Source organism: Leptopilina boulardi, unplaced genomic scaffold (assembly GCF_019393585.1).
Source record: "Leptopilina boulardi isolate dan_hultmark-lab unplaced genomic scaffold, ZJU_Lbou_2.1 LbouV2_350, whole genome shotgun sequence".
NCBI classification, from domain to species: Eukaryota; Metazoa; Arthropoda; class Insecta; order Hymenoptera; family Figitidae; genus Leptopilina; species Leptopilina boulardi.
The window spans coordinates 1183461-1205057 of NW_026137919.1; the positions used below are offsets into that span (position 1 = coordinate 1183461).

Sequence of the window (21597 nt, forward strand, 5' to 3'; positions counted from 1 at the left end):
CTAACCACTGCTTTTTATCAACACCTTTCGTGTAGATAGTTTTTGCACCTCGTAATGTTTCTTATATAACACAGGCCAACAAAATTTCTAGAATTTCATGGTGCCCAAAGGGTTACAGCCGATTCTTATAGGATTTTGTCCGTAGAATCCGAATCTGGCCATGAAAATGCTGGATTGGCTCTAGTTTTCGAGCAATTTAGGTTTAAATGTGTCAAAAACTGCAATTTTGGCACTTTTTGAACGACTGTAAAACAATCAAGCTTCACAATAAAACAGTCCGCATACGACGAAATGAAAGCTTAATTATTACCCTTTGAGACCCTAAAACAAAAGATTAGGTAATTTAAACTTTGAAATATTGGGAACAGTTTTTGAACTCGCGGATGCCCGAATTATGCTCAATGCTTTCACGTGCATTTCCTAATGCATAGGACTGAACTTAAATTGTTTTTTTAGTATTTTTGGGCCGTTGACTACAAATTTGAAGTCAGGTTTCAAAATTTCAAAATGGCGGATCCAATATGGCGGACACGAAAATTAAAAAATCGTTGGGTTTGTCATAAAACTTGGTACTGGGGAGTTTTTGAGGTTGCTGATTACGAATTTAAAGTCAGATTTCAAAAATTCAAAATGGCGGATCCAACATGGCGGACACAAAAATTAAAAATTGTTGGGTTTGCCATAAAACTTGGTACAGGGGAGTTTTTAGGGTCGCTGATTACAAATTTAACGGCATATTTTAAAAAATTTTACTGACGGATTCAATTTTGCGGATATAAAAATTAAAAGTTTGTATTTTGATAAAACTTGGTATTCGAAAGTTTTCAGGGTCGCTGATTACGAATATAAAGTCAGATTTTAAAAAGTTAAAATAGCGGATTCAATATGGCAGACAAAAGAAATTGAGAATCTTTCGGATTGTCATGAGACATGAATCTAGGGAGTTTCTGGTATCGCTAATTACGAATTTAAAGTTAGATTTCAAAAATTTTAAATGGCGGATTCAACATGTCGGACACGAAGATTAAAAATTGTTGGGTTTGCCATAAAACTTGGTACAGGGGAGTTTTTGGGGTCGCTAATTACAAATTTAACGTCAGATTTTTAAAATTTTAAATGGCGGACCTAATATGACGGACACAAAAATTAAAAATCTTTCTGATGGTTATGAAATTTGTTATTGAGAAATTTTTAGGGTTGCTGATTTTGAATTTAAAGTCAGATTATGAGATTTCTGTAAGTTCCGATTTTTCGGTATTATAGAGTGAGCACTGAAAAATTCGTTGAAAATGGGTAATGTATTTTTTCAGTATGTAAAGCTTGTTTTTTTTAAAAGTTTAAGTTATTTTTGGGTCCGCCATTTTGATTTTTTGAAATTTGACCTAAAATTCATAATCAGCTACTCCGAATATTCCCCAGGACCAAATTTCATGAAAATGCGAACGACTTTTAATTTTTGTCTCCGCCATATTATATTCACCATTTAAAATTTTTGAAATCTAACTTTAAATTCGTAATTAGCGACACCAGAAACTCCCTAGAATCATGTCTCATGACAATCCGAAAGATTCTCAATTTCTTTTGTCTGTCATATTGAATCCGCTATTTTAACTTTTTAAAATCTGACTTTATATTCGTAATCAGCGACCCTGAAAACTTTCGAATACCAAGTTTTATCAAAATACAAACTTTTAATTTTTATATCCGCAAAATTGAATCCGTCAGTAAAATTTTTTAAAATATGACGTTAAATTTGTAATCAGCGACCCTAATGGATCCGCCATTTTGAAATTTTGAAACCTGACTTCAAATTTGTAGTCAACGGCCCAAAAATACTAAAAAAACAATTTAAGTTCAGTCCTATGCATTAGGAAATGCACGTAAAAGCATTGAGCATAATTCGGGCATCCGCGAGTTCAAAAACTGTTCCCAATATTTCAAAGTTTAAATTACCTAATCTTTTGTTTTAGGGTCTCAAAGGGTAATAATTAAGCTTTCATTTCGTCGTATGCGGACTGTTTTATTGTGAAGCTTGATTGTTTTACAGTCGTTCAAAAAGTGCCAAAAATGCAGTTTTTGACACATTTAAACCTAAATTGCTCGAAAACTAGAGCCAATCCAGCATTTTCATGGCCAGATTCGGATTCTACGGACAAAATCCTATAAGAATCGGCTGTAACCCTTTGGGCACCAAAATTTTGTTGGCCAGTGTTATAAACAATACCCATTACATTGATTTAATATGTAAACGGATTGTTATTGCCTCTCTTCTAAAATTAACCAAAATACCGTTCTGATCTACTATACGCAGCTGTATTGTCCTTACAGCGACTGGAAGGTAAATGATGTGTGCTGGAACTTCTACAATCTTATATCCTGGTGGAACAGTAGGAAAAAATTCATGTATAGTGTGAACTTTTTCACCATTTATATACGCTCCAGTGGTAATACTACATTCAATGCGTAGAACATTCACTTTCAATATTTTTACAGGTAAATCGGAGAAATGTTTTAAATTCGGCCTTAGTATGCGAGCAGTGAATCCCAATAAACTACCAATAGAATCTTCAGGAGTAAAGTCAATCGAGAGATTTGATTTAATATTGCATCCTAATGTACTATTGTTGGAATCTATTGCTAAATAATCTTCATCTGGTAATTGACGCCGCAAATATTCTTCTATATCTTTAATTTCATAACTACCTGTAGGTATAGTAAACTTAAAATCATCTATGTAAAATTTGTTGGAACTTTCATCAATATTAGGAATTGAGTTATATGTAAATAAATCAACAAGTCCAAGTGTATAATTTTTATTAGGTGAAAGTTCAATAGGTTAGAAGTATGAAGCCTCCAGAACTAAAGACTTTCCCGTTAACGTTAAAGTAAAAGAGTCATTCATGTTGGACATCTACTTTTATACTGAAGGTTATGATTGTTTACATATTCTTATATAGATTAAAACTATTCTTAACGTTAAGTTGCTTACATAAGCATATAAATGTATCAAAATTTTGATATCTCTCATGATTATATTTTATATAGCTACCAACACCTAGATAAACAATGAGATCCAATGGTGGTGAAAGATTTCCAAAACTATCAAAATATTCAGTTTCATTGTTTATCTTTTTATATGCTACCCAATGTGTTCCAGGACCTTCTTTATTATCAAGATTAATTATAGCTGATTCACATTTATAAGGTCCTGTAATAGGAAATTCATTTCTCATAAAAACTCCACGAAATTTAGGTATTTTCCAAGTCCTTTACGATAGGGTTTCAAATATATACCCTTTCCTATAGCAATGGCCTCCATTGTTTCATTATGTCGATGAGCTTCTGAAAGTTGTTTTTTAGCAGCATTAGCATCATTTACTGCTTTTACAATACCACTGACTCCACCACTAAGTGCTCCTAATGCACTAAGCCCGGCAAAAATTGGTATTAGCGGTAAAATACCGCCAACTTTTAAAGGTACAGGAAGAATTCGAGGTGATGAAATTTTACATTTACTACCAAGATTTTTAACTGCATTTTGTGCACCAATAATTGCTGTTTTAATAGTGTCCGTTGCGTTATGATTATTTTTCATATTATTTTTAGCAGCATGAATAATCTTCCCTAATGTCATGCGTTTATTTTTCTTGGAAATTGTATTCTTCTTCTTCTTCACAATCTTTTTCTTAATATTATTATTAATTTTTAAACCCATCCCAAATTTAGATTTAGCTTTCATTATATTAGTTACAGCTAATGCAGCTGCTTTTTCACTAATTTTAGCGTCCTTGGAAATTACTCGTTCCCACGCCTTTTCAGCTAGTATTTTGTCTGCAGTATTTCTTGCAGCCACGTCTTTATCTTTTGAATAGGCTATATCATGCTCCTTACAAGCCGTATCCAAGGGATTTATACCAGGATCCCCTCGTGCAAGACGTTTTGCCAACTTTGTTCCAGGTCCACAATATTGATAACCCGGAATGTGACACTCGAATGGTAATTTGTTAATTAAAGTATTGAGAAATCCTTGACCACTGCAAGAATTTTTCTTCACTTTATCGTGATTCCTCACTCGACAATGGTCTATAACCAACTGATTGAGGGCAACTATATAAGTGGGGTATTTATAGTTTTTTTCGTTAGTCAATTCAAAGATGCAGTTCAAGGTACAAGCTGTACAACTCCCGATTGCAAATGTGGATAACCTCATTGAAACTAGAGATAATGGGGTTAAATGACATGGAAGTTTATTTTCAAATAGTATTCGAGCAGCTTTTTGTGGACCTTCAAATTGTGGAAAAACGAATGCACTTCTTTCTCTGATTATACATCCGAATGGTTTAGGATTTGAAAATATATATAAATATAAATTTTTGGAACAAGTACTTAGTAAAGTAGATGGCATCGAGTTTTTCCCATTCAGTGAACATGAACAAGTTGTTACACCTAAAGATGCAAAAACTAATTCAATTTTCATTTTTGATGATATCGCTTGTGAGAAGCAGGACAATGTTAAAGCGTTTTTTTGTATGGGGCGACATGTTAACGTCGATAGTTTTCATCTTTGTCAAACATATGCTCATATTCCAAAACATCTTGTTAGAGATAATATTTATTTGATTGTGCTATTCAGACAAGATGAAAGGAATCTCAAGCATGTTTACAATGATCATGTTAATACAGATATGACGTTTACACAGTTTCGAGATTTATGTTCAGTATGTTGGAACTCTGACAGATATAGATTTGTAGTTATTGATAAAGATAAAATATAAATGATGGAAGATATAGGAAGGGATTTGATTGCTTTATTCAGTTATAAATATTAAGCATTTCAAGAGAATTGCATTAGTTCAGTTTGAGACTTTCGTAAATAAACATGTTTTGAAAGGAGCGAGAGACACTACATCAAATAGCTGCAGCAAGTGATGCTATACTTCGAAAGCATCGTATTCTTAAAAGTGGCAGAGAGTCAGCTGAAAATATATTGAAAGAAACCTTTCAACCATTAGTTACTCCATTGGAAAAATTAGTGAATATAACTATAAATCCTATAAAGATTGAAAATTTTTAAAACCATGTAAATAAAGAAGAAGAAGAAGACTTTGAATCATCTTTTAAGACTGCCATTAGTAAAGATACACCTTTCAACAAATCTATTTATAATGATGATGTAATGTTTGATGATCCTATTTATGAAGAAGACATGCAAAATTTATCAAAAGTAAATATAATTGATAGATTGCTTAATCAAGAGAATCATAATATTATTGTTAATGAGCAAAATAATATACTTAAGGATGCCTTTCATGAGTAAGACATGTATAATATTAAAGACACAAGTAATGTGATTGATACTATGGAAGAAGAAGAAGATTCTGATAAATTAACAAAGAAATTTCTACAAATGTTGGACAAAAATAGGAAACAATATATAGATATGGTTTATGGAGTACGTAAACTTCCCGACGGTACATATATCATTGGTGATACGCAAATTAATTTTGAAGGTTCTTACATTAACCTAGTTGGGAAGAAAAAATATTCTAAAACGGATGGATTATTGGAACTCATATTCCGTCATAAACCTGATCAGAACCCAGTGGGCACCAAGATATCTTTAGGATGACTTTAGAACGTTCCAAAGTGTCCTAGGACATTGCGTCAATGTTCCAAAGACATAAAAAAGACGACTTAAAGACGCCCAAAGTATATTCTATGTCTTCCCCTGAACAGTTTTAAGAATGTCCTAAAATTGTCCCAAAAATGTCTTTATTACGACTATAGAAAGTCCCCAAAATTTCCTAAAAATATCCCTGAAATGTCAAAAAATGTTCTCAGAGTATCCTAAAAATGTTCCAACCATATCCTGAGAATGTCCCAAATATGTCCTGAGAATGTATCCAAAGTATGCTGAAAATGGCTAAGTAATGTACTAAAATGTTCCAAAATCTTTGATAAGCAAAATGAATATTACGTTGAAATTATGTATACTTCATAGGCTAAAGAGCGCGTAAGGTAAAGGGTATTAAGTCTTAAACGCCAAACGACCCACAACACCGAAGTGCTCTTGAAGATCCAAATACACAAAAAAAGTATATCGCGATTACTGGTCATTTATATTGATCCTTATGGGCTAATTCGCCGAAAAAGGATTATGTTCTGAGAATGAACTAAACATGTCCACAAACTGTCCAACAGACTTCTTTGTAATATCCTCAATATGTCTAAAAAATGTACTGAAAAGAATCAAATTTTTTCCATAATTTTCAAAAATATCTTTAAGGTTTCTTAAGGATATTATTGTAACTGCTCTAGGCCAGACATAGAACTTGTTTTGTATGTCTTTATTTCATTATTTCTGACATCTACAGGATGCCTTTTTAGGGACTTTTTTGGGATGTCCTAAGGATATCTTTAGAACGACTTTTTAACAATGTCCCAAGAACGTTCCGAAAAGGATGTCCTTGGGACTTCCAGTGGATGACCGTGCCCATTGGGAAGTTAACAAATGCTAATGATTTCGTAAACTATAAAGAAATCCTGCGTATACTAATGTTATTGCAAAACTTTTGCTCAAATCTAAAGATTCTTATTTGAAGAGAAAAACTCAATTACCGCAATTTATGACTGTGAAGAAAGAATCATATCCAGACTATGTCTATTGGGATGATCCAAACGAGATTGTTGATCGTCTACGCTTACTTGTCACATCACAACAGGCTGGCAATTCAAGTCATAACAATGAAATTATGTCAATAATTGAAGAATTACGAGAAGCTCTTTTTCCTCACACAATTCCTCACAGGTCACGGGTTTTTTCAAGCCTACCCATACAAGATGAAGAAGGCAAATAGCCCATCATGTGTGTACTGTAACTTCAAAAAAGACGATGCAAAACATACGCTCTTCAAATGCGATAAGTGGATAAGTCAAAGAAGAGCCCTTGAAGAAGATATTGGTGATATCTCCCCAAATAACATAATTGGCAAAATGCTAAAAGACGAACAAACTTGGAATAAAGTAGCAGAATATGTTATTGTTATTGTTATTGTTATTGTTATTGTTATTGTTATTGTTATTGTTATTGTTATTGTTATTGTTATTGTTATTGTTATTGTTATTGTTATTGTTATTGTTATCGTTATCGTTATTGTTATTGTTATTGTTATTGTTATTGTTATTGTTATTGTTATTGTTATTGTTATTGTTATTGTTATTGTTATTGTTATTGTTATTGTTATTGTTATTGTTATTGTTATTGTTATTGTTATTGTTATTGTTATTGTTATTGTTATTGTTATTGAAGCAGCTATCAAACAAGAAATTGAATCCCGGACTTGGAAATCAAAGTATTTTTCACAAAACCTAATAAAATGTCCAAAGTGATTGCATTCGTTGAGACTAGCGAGCTAGCAGCAAAGAGGCTGCTCAACATGACAAAGATCAAGATAGGCTGGGTAAAATGCAGAATTCGATCTAGAACCGAAGTGCCTAGATGTTTCAATTGCCTCAGCTACGGACATCAAGCAAGAAATTGTACAGGCCCAAATCGGACAAAACTGAGTTTTAAATGTGGCGAAGAGGGACACAAGGGATTTCAGTGCAATTCAACACCATGTTGCGTCCTGTGTACGGAGAAAAAACTCGATAAGGAATTGACAAATCATGTTCCTGGAACAGGGAAGTGCCAAGTTTTTAGAGAAGAGCTCAGAAAAGAAAAGGAAAAGCAGAAAAGATGATCAACGTACTCCAGGGGAACTTGAACAGAAGTTGAACGGCAACTGTTTTGCTGTCCCAGATCCTTCGTGAGAAACAGATTGATGTCTTAATACTATGTGATCGAAAGCGAAAACGAAAGCATTAACGATTTCCAAAATAAATTGGACAAATTAGAAGAGTTCCTTGTAGACACCAACTTACAAAAAATTGTAGCAGGTGATTTCAACGTAAAAGCGGTGGAATAGGGCATGCCATGCCCTGATTCAAGAGGTAAACGTGTGATGGAACTAGTTGCCAGAAGAGGCCTCCTTATTCTCAACGTGGGAAATACCACTACATTTAGGAGACCGGGATATACTGAAACGATACCTGACATTTCCCTTGCATCAGAGGAACTAGGAAAGTTCATTGAGAAATGGAAAGTGACTGAGGAATTCACTGGAAGTGATCATCAGTATAATACTTTTTAAATTAGAAGCAACACACCCGAGAATACTTCTCTTGGAAAGATAAAATTTAAATGGAACATAGCGAAAATCAACGAAGAGATTCTTAAGAGGGAAATTAGAAGAGATGATACCATTATTATCGAAGAAACAACAGAAACAACAAGAATATCTTCTTTCAAAAAAGGAGCTTAGAACGTCTATTAAGAGAAGCAAACGATCCTGCTGGCAAGCCTTCGTGAACGATGTTGATAACGATCCGTGGGGTCTAGGCTATAAGATCGTAAATCGTAGACTGAGGACTTCACCTTCTAGCGTCAAGGACTACCCTACCATGGTACATATTGTGGATACGTTGTTTCCAACACACGCAGAAGCTGTGGAAGAGGAACGTGGAGACACAGAATTAACCTTTGAACCCTTTAATGAACAGGAATTGAATCTTGCCGTGAAAGCTCTCAAAAATAAGAAAGCCCCTGGACCGAATGGTATCCCAACGGAAGTTATAAAGGTAGCTGAAAAGTGCAATCCTAAAATCCTGCTGGAAATGTTCAACAGCTGTCTGCAGACAGGATGCTTCTCAACAATCTGGAAGGAACAAAGGCTGACTCTAATTAGTAAAGGTAATAGTGACCCTAATTCTCCGTCTGGTAATCGACCACTCTGTATGCTGGGCGTACCAGGAAAATTACTGGAAAAAATGTTACAGGCACGCATTCAAACAGTTATTAAACAAGAAGGAGACCTCTCGGAAAAACAATTCGGCTTCCGAAAAGGAAAGTGCACGGTTGATGCAGTCAAAAACATTGTAGATGCTGCGCTCATTATTAAACAAGGGAATCATTTCTCACGAAAGGTGGTACTTCTAGTTACGCTGGACGTGAAAAATGCGTTCAACTCTATTCGATGGAGGGATATAATACATGCACTAAAGCATCGTTTCAGGATACCCCCATATCTGTTAAGAATAGTGAGAGGTTATCTAAGGATAGATTTCTTCTTTTCGAGTTTCAAGAAGGATTACATAGAAGGCGAATCACGGCAGGAGTACCTCAGGGATCATTCTGGGACCCGACTTCTGGAATGCATCTTACGATGAAATCTTGCGCTTGGAGATGCCACAGGATACATTTCTAGTAGGCTATGCTGATGACATTGCGGCTACTATCTTAGCCAAAAATTTAGAAGAGGCTTAATTGTTATTGAACCAAGTGATGAGGCTGGTTACCCAATGGATGGAAGATCTGGAACTAGCACTGCAAAAAACAGAAATCCTGATAATGACTACAAAGCGAATAAATATTGATATTTACTTGCAAGTAAGAGAAGAGGAAATAAAGCCTAGCAGAGAAGTAAAGGAACTGGGAATTCTTGTTGATCAGAAGCTCACCTTCTGGCCGCACATCCGGAACGCCGCTGATAAGGCAGCTACGCAAACAGTAGCTCTTGCAAGACTGATGGCGAATATTGGCGGCCCTAAGCAGGGCAAAAGACGTCTTCTAATGTCGACAACTATGTCAACAATGCTATACGGAGCTGAAATTTGGGCTGATGCCCTAAAAGTCAAAAAATACAGAAATCGGATAGCAGGATTTCAACGTCTTGGAGCACTCCAGGTGATCAGCTCTTATCGCACAGTGTCGGAAGCTTCTACTCTGGTCATTGCCGGTACAATTCCAATTGACATGATACCAGAAAAACGCAAAAAAATGTATCAACGAGAAGAAAACGTAGAAAAACGTGAAGCAAAGAAAAATGCCAGAGAGGAAACAATGCTAACATGGCAACGTCGATGGGAAGGAGATTCTAAAGGCAGATGGACGGCCAAATTAATATGGCAAATCGCTCCTTGGATTGATAGGAAATTTGGAGAAACAAATTTTTCCTCACACAATTCCTCACAGGTCACGGGTTTTTTCAAGCCTACCTATACAAGATGAAGAAGGCAAATAGCCCATCATGTGTGTACTGTAACTTCAAAAAAGACGATGCAAAACATACGCTCTTCAAATGCGATAAGTGGATAAGTCAAAGAAGAGCCCTTGAAGCAGATATTGGTGATATCTCCCCAAATAACATAATTGGCAAAATGCTAAAAGACGAACAAACTTGGAATAAAGTAGCAGAATATGTAGAGAAGCTATTAAGACGAAAGAAACTCGAGGAAACGAGATAAAATTTGCGGCTGAAGCAAGCAGCAGGAAAGCCAAGCAGGATAGAGTTAGCCGAAGTGTGGCTTAAAAAGTCGCCAATAACCTTGATCCCAATTGACGTAATGCGAAAGCGGTTTCCGGGGAATCAAGATAGGCGAAGCAAAAGGAAAGTTATTTTACAACGCCGTGTACAATAATCCATTTATTTTGTACATTACTCTGTATTTTTTTTCGTTATCTCAATAAATCTAGATTATTATTATTATTTTTTTGTTTTTGTTATTGTTATTGTTATTGTTATTGTTATTGTTATTGTTATTGTTATTGTTATTGTTATTGTTATTGTTGTTGTTGTTGTTGTTGTTGTTGTTGTTATTGTTATTGTTATTGTTATTGTTATTGTTATTGTTATTGTTATTGTTATTGTTATTGTTATTGTTATTCTTATTGTTATTGTTATTGAACCAGTGTAGTTAGATTTTGCATTTTTCAGCTATATTAACTCAATGTAACTGAAAAATAATTTTTTTTCAAAAATAATTAATTTTTAACAATTTTTGAAAATTTTGAATTTTTTCAAAAATTAAAAAAAATTATCAAAAATCATTAGATTATGCATTTTTCAGCTATATTAACTCAATGTAACTGAAAAATAATTTTTTTTTCAAAAATAATTAATTTTTAACAATTTTTGAAAATTTTGAATTTTTTTCAAAAATTAATAAAAATTATCAAAAATCATTAGATTTTGCATTTTTCAGCTATATTAACTCAATGTAACTGAAAAATAATTTTTTTTTCAAAAATAATTAATTTTTAACAATTTTTGAAAATTTTGAAAATTTTGAATTTTTTCAAAAATTAAAAAAAATTATCAAAAATCATTAGATTTTGCATTTTTCAGCTATATTAACTCAATGTAACTCAAAAATAATTAATTTTTAACAATTTTTGAAAATTTTGAATTTTTTCAAAAATTAAAAAAAATTATCAAAAATCATTAGATTTTGCATTTTTCAGCTATATTAACTCAATGTAACTGAAAAATAATTTTTTTTTCAAAAATAATTAATTTTTAACAATTTTTGAAAATTTTGAAAATTTTGAATTTTTTCAAAAATTAAAAAAAATTATCAAAAATCATATTTTGCATTTTTCAGCTATATTAACTCAATGTAACTCAAAAATAATTTTTTTTTCAAAAATAATTAATTTTTAACAATTTTTGAAAATTTTGAAAATTTTGAATTTTTTCAAAAATTAAAAAAAATTATCAAAAATCATTATATTTTGCATTTTTCAGCTATATTAACTCAATGTAACTGAAAAATAATTTTTTTTTCAAAAATAATTAATTTTTATCAATTTTTGAAAATTTTGAATTTTTTCAAAAATTAAAAAAAATTATCAAAAATCATTATATTTTGCATTTTTCAGCTATATTAACTCAATGTAACTCAAAAATAATTTTTTTTTCAAAAATAATTAATTTTTAACAATTTTTGAAAATTTTGAATTTTTTCAAAAATTAAAAAAAATTATCAAAAATCATTAGATTTTGCATTTTTCAGCTATATTAACTCAATGTAACTGAAAAATAATTTTTTTTTCAAAAATAATTAATTTTTAACAATTTTTGAAAATTTTGAAAATTTTGAATTTTTTCAAAAATTAAAAAAAATTATCAAAAATCATTAGATTTTGCATTTTTCAGCTATATTAACTCAATGTAACTGAAAAATAATTAATTTTTAACAATTTTTGAAAATTTTGAATTTTTTCAAAAATTAAAAAAAATTATCAAAAATCATTAGATTTTGCATTTTTCAGCTATATTAACTCAATGTAACTGAAAAATAATTTTTTTTTCAAAAATAATTAATTTTTAACAATTTTTGAAAATTTTGAAAATTTTGAATTTTTTCAAAAATTAAAAAAAATTATCAAAAATCATTATTTTGCATTTTTCAGCTATATTAACTCAATGTAACTCAAAAATAATTTTTTTTTCAAAAATAATTAATTTTTAACAATTTTTGAAAATTTTGAAAATTTTGAATTTTTTCAAAAATTAAAAAAAATTATCAAAAATCATTAGATTTTGCATTTTTCAGCTATATTAACTCAATGTAACTGAAAAATAATTTTTTTTTCAAAAATAATTAATTTTTATCAATTTTTGAAAATTTTGAATTTTTTCAAAAATTAAAAAAAATTATCAAAAATCATTAGATTTTGCATTTTTCAGCTATATTAACTCAATGTAACTGAAAAATAATTTTTTTTTCAAAAATAATTAATTTTTAACAATTTTTGAAAATTTTGAATTTTTTCAAAAATTAAAAAAAATTATCAAAAATCATTAGATTTTGCATTTTTCAGCTATATTAACTCAATGTAACTGAAAAATAATTTTTTTTTCAAAAATAATTAATTTTTAACAATTTTTGAAAATTTTGAAAATTTTGAATTTTTTCAAAAATTAAAAAAAATTATCAAAAATCATTAGATTTTGCATTTTTCAGCTATATTAACTCAATGTAACTGAAAAATAATTTTTTTTTCAAAAATAATTAATTTTTAACAATTTTTGAAAATTTTGAATTTTTTCAAAAATTAAAAAAAATTATCAAAAATCATTAGATTTTGCATTTTTCAGCTATATTAACTCAATGTAACTGAAAAATAACTTTTTTTTCAAAAATAATTAATTTTTAACAATTTTTGAAAATTTTGAAAATTTTGAATTTTTTCAAAAATTAAAAAAAATTATCAAAAATCATTAGATTTTGCATTTTTCAGCTATATTAACTCAATGTAACTGAAAAATAATTTTTTTTTCAAAAATAATTAATTTTTAACAATTTTTGAAAATTTTGAGAATTTTGAATTTTTTCAAAAATTAAAAAAAATTATCAAAAATCATTAGATTTTGCATTTTTCAGCTATATTAACTCAATGTAACTGAAAAATAATTTTTTTTTCAAAAATAATTAATTTTTAACAATTTTTGAAAATTTTGAAAATTTTGAATTTTTTCAAAAATTAAAAAAAATTATCAAAAATCATTAGATTTTGCATTTTTCAGCTATATTAACTCAATGTAACTGAAAAATAATTTTTTTTTCAAAAATAATTAATTTTTAACAATTTTTGAAAATTTTGAATTTTTTTCAAAAATTAATAAAAATTATCAAAAATCATTAGATTTTGCATTTTTCAGCTATATTAACTCAATGTAACTGAAAAATAATTTTTTTTTCAAAAATAATTAATTTTTAACAATTTTTGAAAATTTTGAATTTTTTCAAAAATTAAAAAAAATTATCAAAAATCATTAGATTTTGCATTTTTCAGCTATATTAACTCAATGTAACTGAAAAATAATTTTTTTTTCAAAAATAATTAATTTTTAACAATTTTTGAAAATTTTGAAAATTTTGAATTTTTTCAAAAATTAAAAAAAATTATCAAAAATCATTAGATTTTGCATTTTTCAGCTATATTAACTCAATGTAACTGAAAAATAATTTTTTTTTCAAAAATAATTAATTTTTAACAATTTTTGAAAATTTTGAATTTTTTCAAAAATTAAAAAAAATTATCAAAAATCATTAGATTTTGCATTTTTCAGCTATATTAACTCAATGTATATTAAAAATTTAAATCGACCACCCTTTATTTGTGATTATTACATGCGCCGCTAGGCTGTGTCGTTGTCGCGCTCTCGACTCTCGTGCCCTCTCGTTTAGTTCAACTGTGATCATTCTGAGTTGATCTCTCAAGATATATGTATTAAAAAGTGATATTAAATAAATATATTTCGTTAATAAAAAGTGTTTAAGTGTATTAATAATTGTCTCCCAAACTTCAATAATCCAAAAGGTTATGGGAACCCAGTGATATTAAAATAGTTTCCACGTTTCACTGTGCAAAAATTCATAGAAAGAAAAGTTTAGTGCTATAGAAAAGAAAATATTTTCACGGCGAGAAAAATGACTGGCAAAGGCGAGAAAATCATTTCAGGGTCACATAAAATAGGTGAGTTTAAAATAAAATATTTTAAAAGAAGTGAACAATAGAAGTACACAATTAAATAAGTAAAATTCATGCATGAAATGAAAAACACGTGCACGTGTAAATGAAACTTTAACTCTGTTAGTTTATATTAATACAGATAAAGAAAAATTTATAGTGAAAGATGTGTAAATACAATTAATTTAAAATATTTAATTACAATTAATTACAAAATATATAAATAATTTATCGTAAAATAAAATTAATAAAAATAAAATGGCCATGTAACTGAACAAGCATGGACCTGTTGAGTGCAAAGATGGCGCGTGTGAAACAAAGACAAGTATATAAACCATATATAAGAGTAACAGAGAGAGAAATACCGGCTGAAAACAAGCGGCAACAGTGATTGGGGGAGAGGTCAAACTAAGAAAATGTTCGAACAAATGATGTGATAGGATGTATATATGTTTGTCCTTTTCTCCTTCTCTACTCAGTCTCTCTCTGTTATTAAAGCGCTTTTGTGTAAAATCAAAACAAACTATTTTGTATAAATGTAAAATGGCCATAATAGAATATAGATTTGAATCCAAAAATACAATGATGAGAAAACAAAAATAAATATAGCATGCAATAAATAACTAAAAATACATCAAATAAATTATTACAGATGATCGTATATTAGAATCAATATGGAAAGAATGGACACTTGTGTTTGATTTGAATAAAAATCATCCGAATGACGAGATAGAAATTATCATAGATGGCGATAATATAACTTTAAAAGTAAAAGAAAACACGTTCTATCGTACAGGTGAGTTCACAATTTAAATAAAAATATTTTGAATTAAAACTCTTGAGTATAAATAAATCTAATATAAATTAAAATACAATTTATTTACAAAAATAAACCTGAGAAGTTTGAGTGGGAGCGTGAACTTGATGTTCGGTGCACGTAACCATTCATCCTAGATCTAGGACTATGAGGATCTTGCTGTGCGGATCCTTATATAATAGATCGTTCTGAGGTTAGTCATACTTGTGTTCAGTCAACTTATCTTAGAACATAATCCTTTAAATACAATTAAAATAACAAAATTTATTCTAAAATATAGAACAACGCATAATGAAGGGAGTTCAGTGGAAAAATCTCCAACTCTGGATGGAAGAGAAACTTTTACAAGGAGAAACCCCCATTATGCCGAGGATTTTCTCAGGCAGTTCTGCTACCGAATCCATCAAAGATGATGAAGATGTGAAGATGAGAGATGAGACACATGAGATGAGAAAGAATGATGATGACGAGAAAATAAATGATAAGAAAAATAATGATGAGATAGAAGAGCCAGATGAGAAAAAGAAAACGAAAGAAGAGAAAGATGTGATGATTGAAAAGAGCGTGAAATCGGTAGCCGAACTAACAAAATTCGGTAATTTGAAAACTAACTCTGATTCGTTTAAACCCAAACCCAAAATTATAAGTGAAATTAAATGTAATATAGATAAAACTAAATTAAAATTTACAGGGCCTGTGTCTCCTAGTTTGTTGCCCCAAAACATTCAAATTAATGATTTTTCAGTTCTGGCGAGGTTGGACAAACAAGAGAAAAAGATTGAAAATTTGGTAGGAATTATTAAAAATTTCTGCACTGCATCTCTTAAAACCACTGATCAATTGGCTAAAACAGTCACACAAATTAAAGAAGAGATAAAAAATGACAAAAAGGAGAGGTTGAGCAAAGAAACTCTTACAGATTTGACTAGCTTGCTGAGGGAGGACTATGCCAAACAATGTAAGAAAACTGGTGAGACTATAAATACATTGCTTGAGGTGTCAAAAACTTTCAGACAAGCACAGAAAGATCTGAATGAGAAAACCAAACAAGTAAGTGAAAATGAAACATCGTCGGAGGAAATCGGAACAACAAAACTTGATAAATATTTAGAAATAAAAATTCTCGATTTAGTTAAAAACACTTTAGAAAATTTAAAAATTAATGATTCTGCAAATAAAAATAATAACAATGATGAGAAAGTTAAAGATGTAGTAAAATTAGAAATTATAAATAAAGGGGGGAATTTCAAAAGAGATTATAAATTAACTAACAATGTTAAATTTGAAAATTTTAAAGATTATTTTTCTTCAGAATTGAGATCTTGTGACCTTTTACACATTATTGATGAAAATTTCAATACTACTGAAATCGAAGAATCTGTTTTAACTAATCAAAAATTTAAAGTTCGAGACATTTTAATTAATCATTTAGACAGTAATTACCATGCCAAAGTAATGCAATATCAAGATCCAAAACAGATTCTAGATAAATTAGCAGAAATTAAAAGATGCGAAGTAAATATAAATTCACATACGGTGAGAAAACAATTATACAATATGAAGTATATTTTTGGTAAAAACACAGCAAGCGAATTTTGTGAAAAATTCGAAGACACTATCAGAAGTTACGAGAATTCTCAAGGTTCTGTTCCTTTTTCCGAAGATGAGAAACGTGACACATTTTTCAATGCAGTTATGATTTCAGTACCTTCAGTACAAACCATAGAATTTGTTTCTAAAAACACTAAAGGTAAGAGTGTAACTTATGAAGAGTTAAAACTTTTGGTTTTACAGGATGAGGCAACAAGGCGAGACAAAGATGACGAGAAAGATGTGAGGGCAGTCAACATGGCGAAAAGAGACACAATGAAGAGGTGTTATGAATGCCAGGATCTCGGCCATATTGGATCAGAGTGCCCAAATAAGGGTAAAGGAAAAAAATGTTACAAATGTAATCAATTTGGCAATCATATTGCTACAAATTGCCCAAATGTAGGAGCTTCTTCCTCTTCAGGGCAAGTAACAAGAGGGCGTGGTAGCAGACGGGGAGATTCAAGGTACAAAAACCAAAATTTCAATTCATATAATCAAGGGCGTGTTTTAAAACGGAAAAATAATGATAGTTACCCAAATTATGGTAAAAGGGGACGGGGTAGTAATGCTAGAGGTGGGTTTAAAAATAACGGTCAGAGGTTTTCAAATAAAAATTATCGAAATAATCAAGGAAATAATGACAAGACAACTAAACAATCCGGACAACAAAAGGATGACAATATGGGTGAGCAAAATAAAATTCACGAATTTATTGACACATTTTATATAAATACCGTTAGCGAAAATAATAATGATAGCATCAAAATAAAATTTTTAGCAGATTCTGGCGCAACTGATCATTTAACCAATTCGAAAATAATATTTAAAACTTTTGAAGAGAGTGATTGTGGTATGATAAAATGTGCAAACAAAAATAATTCCGCCGACTTAAAAACGGAGGGAGTGGGGAAAATTGAAATTAAATTAGACAATGGTGAGATATTCAAAATTGATAAAGTCATTTTCACTCAAGCCTTAAAAGAAAATTTATTATCTTTACGTAAATTTGCAGAAATGGGTTTAGGAATTTATTTAGATAACGAAAAAATTAATATTCTAGATCCCAATTCAAACGAAAAATTACTATCGGGTGTGTACAAAAGACCTTTTTGGGAAATCGAATTAGAAATAAATGACGTTGCGAATAACGATGAGAATTTTAAAGAAATTATAAATGAAAGTATACATGTAAATTTAGTTGAAAAGGAAGAGAAAAGTTATAGATATATTACAAGAAGTGTTACTGACAAAGAAAAATTATTAAATTCAATCAAAAATGATAATTTAATTATTTTAAATAACGATGCGAATGATAAAAAATTAGATGAGAATTTAATTACCGAAAATAAAAATAACAAAGTTCATTACGAACAATCCAATTTTGATATTACGATTTGGGATAGAAAATTTCACGATGTAGATGAGTTACCTATAATAGAAATTTCCGAAGAAGAAAATTCTTCTTTAAATAATATTAAAATTGAAACTAACGATAAAGCTTCATTATGGCACGGGAGATTTGGGCACGCATCCTTAGATTATCTCAAAGCTTTACAGCGAAAATTTCCTCAAAATAAAAGTCTCAATTCAGTTAAATTTGATAAAAATTTGTTGAACTGTGAGGTGTGTTTAATTAGTAAATTCAATAAATTGCCGTTTTTATCAACTAGAAATAGAGCTACTGCACCACTTCAAATTATACACTCTGATGTGATGGGTCCCATTTCTCCCACTACTTTTCCTAAAAATTATAAATATATATCAATTTTCGTTGATGATTATTCGCGTTTAGCTATGGCTTATCCTATGAAAATGAAGAGTGAAACTGGTAAATGTTTAGAATATTTCGTTAGGAGTGCACGAAATTTATTGGGCCACGATGCGAAGGTGTGTTATTTAAGAACCGATCAGGGAACTGAATATACAGGTGGGTATACAATTGAAGTGTTAAAAAGATTAGGAGCTGAATTGCAGCTTGCAAGCCCTGATACGCCGGAACATAACGGAGTTTCGGAACGGTTCAATCAAACTATTCAAAAGAAGGTGCGTTGTTATATGTTTGATTCAAAATTGCCAGAAAATTTGTGGGATTTAGCATTAACAGCCGCTGTTTACGCGTATAATCGGACCCCACATAAATCTAATAATATGATAATTCCACTTGAAAAATTTAATCCTGATCGTAACTTTGACATTGATCAAATTAAAAGATTCGGTTGTATCGCATACATAAAGGTACAAAGAAAAACCGGACCTAAATTTCGAGCTTTAGGAAGACGAGTTGTTTTAGTAGGCTACACACCAACAGGGTACCAATTATTAAAACCTGAAGATGGGAAATTTTATGAAAGTAGAAATGTTAGATTTAATGAAAAATTAGTTTATGGGGATAAATATAAGAAAAATGAAATTCAAAATTTTCCTCAATTTGATGATGAGATAAATAAAGAAAAATGGTTTACTGAATTCGTAAATAATGAAAACAATGAAGATGAGTTAACACAATCACAGGGAGAAAATAAAGACGAGTCAACAAAACAGGAAGGAGAATTTAAACGAAAAAGGGGAAGACCACAAAAATATTTAATTAGGACGGATAAACAAATTAATGTCGAACATCAAAATGATAACTTTGAAATCACGAATAAATCTTCTTTACAAATCAATGAAAATAAATATGATATAGAGTCTAAATTAGTTGATGAGGAAATTTACACTCTTTTAACCAGCATTAATTCTGATCCGGTAAATTATAAAGACGCGATGAATTCATCGGACAAAAATTCGTGGCAAGAAGCAATAAACGAAGAGTTAATGTCATTAGAAAAAATGAAAGTTTGGAAATTGATTGACAGACCAGTTAAAACAAAAGATGGGAAAAAGGCAACAATAATAGATTCGAGATGGTTATTTAAACAAAAAATAGATCCAAATGGAAGTGTTAAATTTAAGGCGAGATTAGTGATAAGGGGATTTAAAGATAAAAATATATACGAATTAGCTGAGACATATGCACCAGTGTCAAGATTACCTTTAGTGCGAACAGTTTTAGCTATTGTTAATAAATATAATTTAAAGGTGTGTCAATTCGATGTCAAAACTGCCTTTTTAAATGGTGAGATAAACGAAGAAATTTACATGGAAATACCAGAGGGTACAGGACACAGTATTAAACAAAGAAAAGAAAAGGTGTGTAAATTAGAGCGGGCATTATATGGCTTACGTATTAGTTCCAAAAGATGGAATGACAAATTTACTAAAGCGGTCTTAAATCTTGGATTAAAAAATTCAAGTGCTGAACCATGTTTGTTTATTTGGAGAGAAGGTGAGAAATTTTTGATCTTACTTTTATATGTAGACGATATATTAATGGCAAGTAATGATGAGATGAAACTTGAAAATAAATTAAGCAAAGAATTTGAAATTGTTAGTTTAGGAGAACCGAAAGAATTTTTGAGTATTCAAATAAATCGAAATGAAAAGAATAAGACAATAGAATTACATCAAGAAAAATTCATAAATAAAATTCTGATTAAATTCGGATTTGATAGTTCTCATCCTCAGCGAACTCCAATGAACACAAGTCAGGTTACCAATAGGGAGAGAAAGCTGAGAGAAGAAGAGATTAATGATGAGATTTTGACTGAGACAAATACAAACAGAAGTTTCCCTTATCGACAAGCTGTGGGGAGTTTATTATATTTAGCCGGAGCGACCAGACCGGACATCTCTTATGCAGTCAATGTCTTGAGTAGGCATCAGGTGAGTCCAACTGAAGATGACTGGAAAATGGTCAAGAGAGTATTTAGATATTTAAAAGGGACCAAAAATCTGCGTTTAAGATACAAAGGTGAGACTGATGATTTAGAAGGATTTTCAGATGCTAGTTTCGGAGATTGTAAAAATTCTCTGACCACTAGTGGTTATTTAATTAAATTATTCGGGGACACTATCTCTTGGCGAACGCATAAACAAACTTATGTGTCATTGTCCACTTGTCAGGCAGAATATGTGGCAATGAGCGAAGCCAGTCAGGAATTATTATCAATGTATAATTCGATTAAGTTAATTATATTAAAACCTCTATTACCGATGAGTTTATGGTGTGACAATAAAGCAGCGATTGCTAGTGTTGAAACGAACGGTGGGAATAAATTAAGACACATGATTGATATCAAAGAGCATCATGTGAAAGAATGTGTTAAAAGAAAATTGATAAATATAAAATGGGTAAAATCAAAAGAACAAATCGCTGACATCTTTACTAAACCCCTAGCTTTCGAACTACATAAAACTTTGGTTGACAAAACCTTGAACATAAGTATCTAATAATTTTTCTTTTTCAGATACTAATTGAAGAATATGATGAGCAACAATGATGAGCACTCCAAAAGACTGGTTTTAGTTTAATAAAGGACTTTCGGGAGGGAGTATTAAAAATTTAAATCGACCGCCCTTTATTTGTGATTATTACATGCGCCGCTAGGCTGTGTCGTTGTCGCGCTCTCGACTCTCGTGCCCTCTCGTTTAGTTCAACTGTGATCATTCTGAGTTGATCTCTCAAGATATATGTATTAAAAAGTGATATTAAATAAATATATTTCGTTAATAAAAAGTGTTTAAGTGTATTAATAATTGTCTCCCAAACTTCAATAATCCAAAAATGAAACTCAAAAATAATTTTTTTTTCAAAAATAATTAATTTTTAACAATTTTTGAAAATTTTGAATTTTTTCAAAAATTAATAAAAATTATCAAAAATCATTAGATTTTGCATTTTTCAGCTATATTAACTCAATGTAACTAAAAAATAATTTTTTTTTCAAAAATA

General features: G+C 30.2%; 1 protein-coding gene across 1 annotated transcript; it reads left to right on the forward strand.

Annotated features, from left to right (window-relative positions):
• Nucleotides 1-14316: 14316 nt before the first annotated feature.
• On the forward strand, nucleotides 14317-21145 carry LOC127286153 (uncharacterized). The gene is made up of 9 exons (XM_051312469.1): nucleotides 14317-14362; nucleotides 15009-15152; nucleotides 15454-15768; nucleotides 15865-16143; nucleotides 16486-17700; nucleotides 17779-17946; nucleotides 18559-19124; nucleotides 19278-20996; nucleotides 21113-21145. The coding sequence occupies exons 1-9, from the start codon at nucleotides 14317-14319 to the stop codon at nucleotides 21143-21145; spliced, it is 4485 nt and encodes a 1494-aa protein (XP_051168426.1).
• Nucleotides 21146-21597: the final 452 nt, after the last annotated feature.

Coding starts and splice junctions, on each gene's coding strand:
- LOC127286153 (XM_051312469.1), top strand. CDS start 14,317: ATGACTGGCAAAGGCGAGAAAATCATTTCAGGGTCACATAAAATAG. Junction 14,363..15,008: donor TTCAGGGTCACATAAAATAG/GTGAGTTTAAAA, acceptor AAATTATTACAG/ATGATCGTATATTAGAATCA. Junction 19,125..19,277: donor AATTTTATGAAAGTAGAAAT/GTTAGATTTAAT, acceptor ACACAATCACAG/GGAGAAAATAAAGACGAGTC.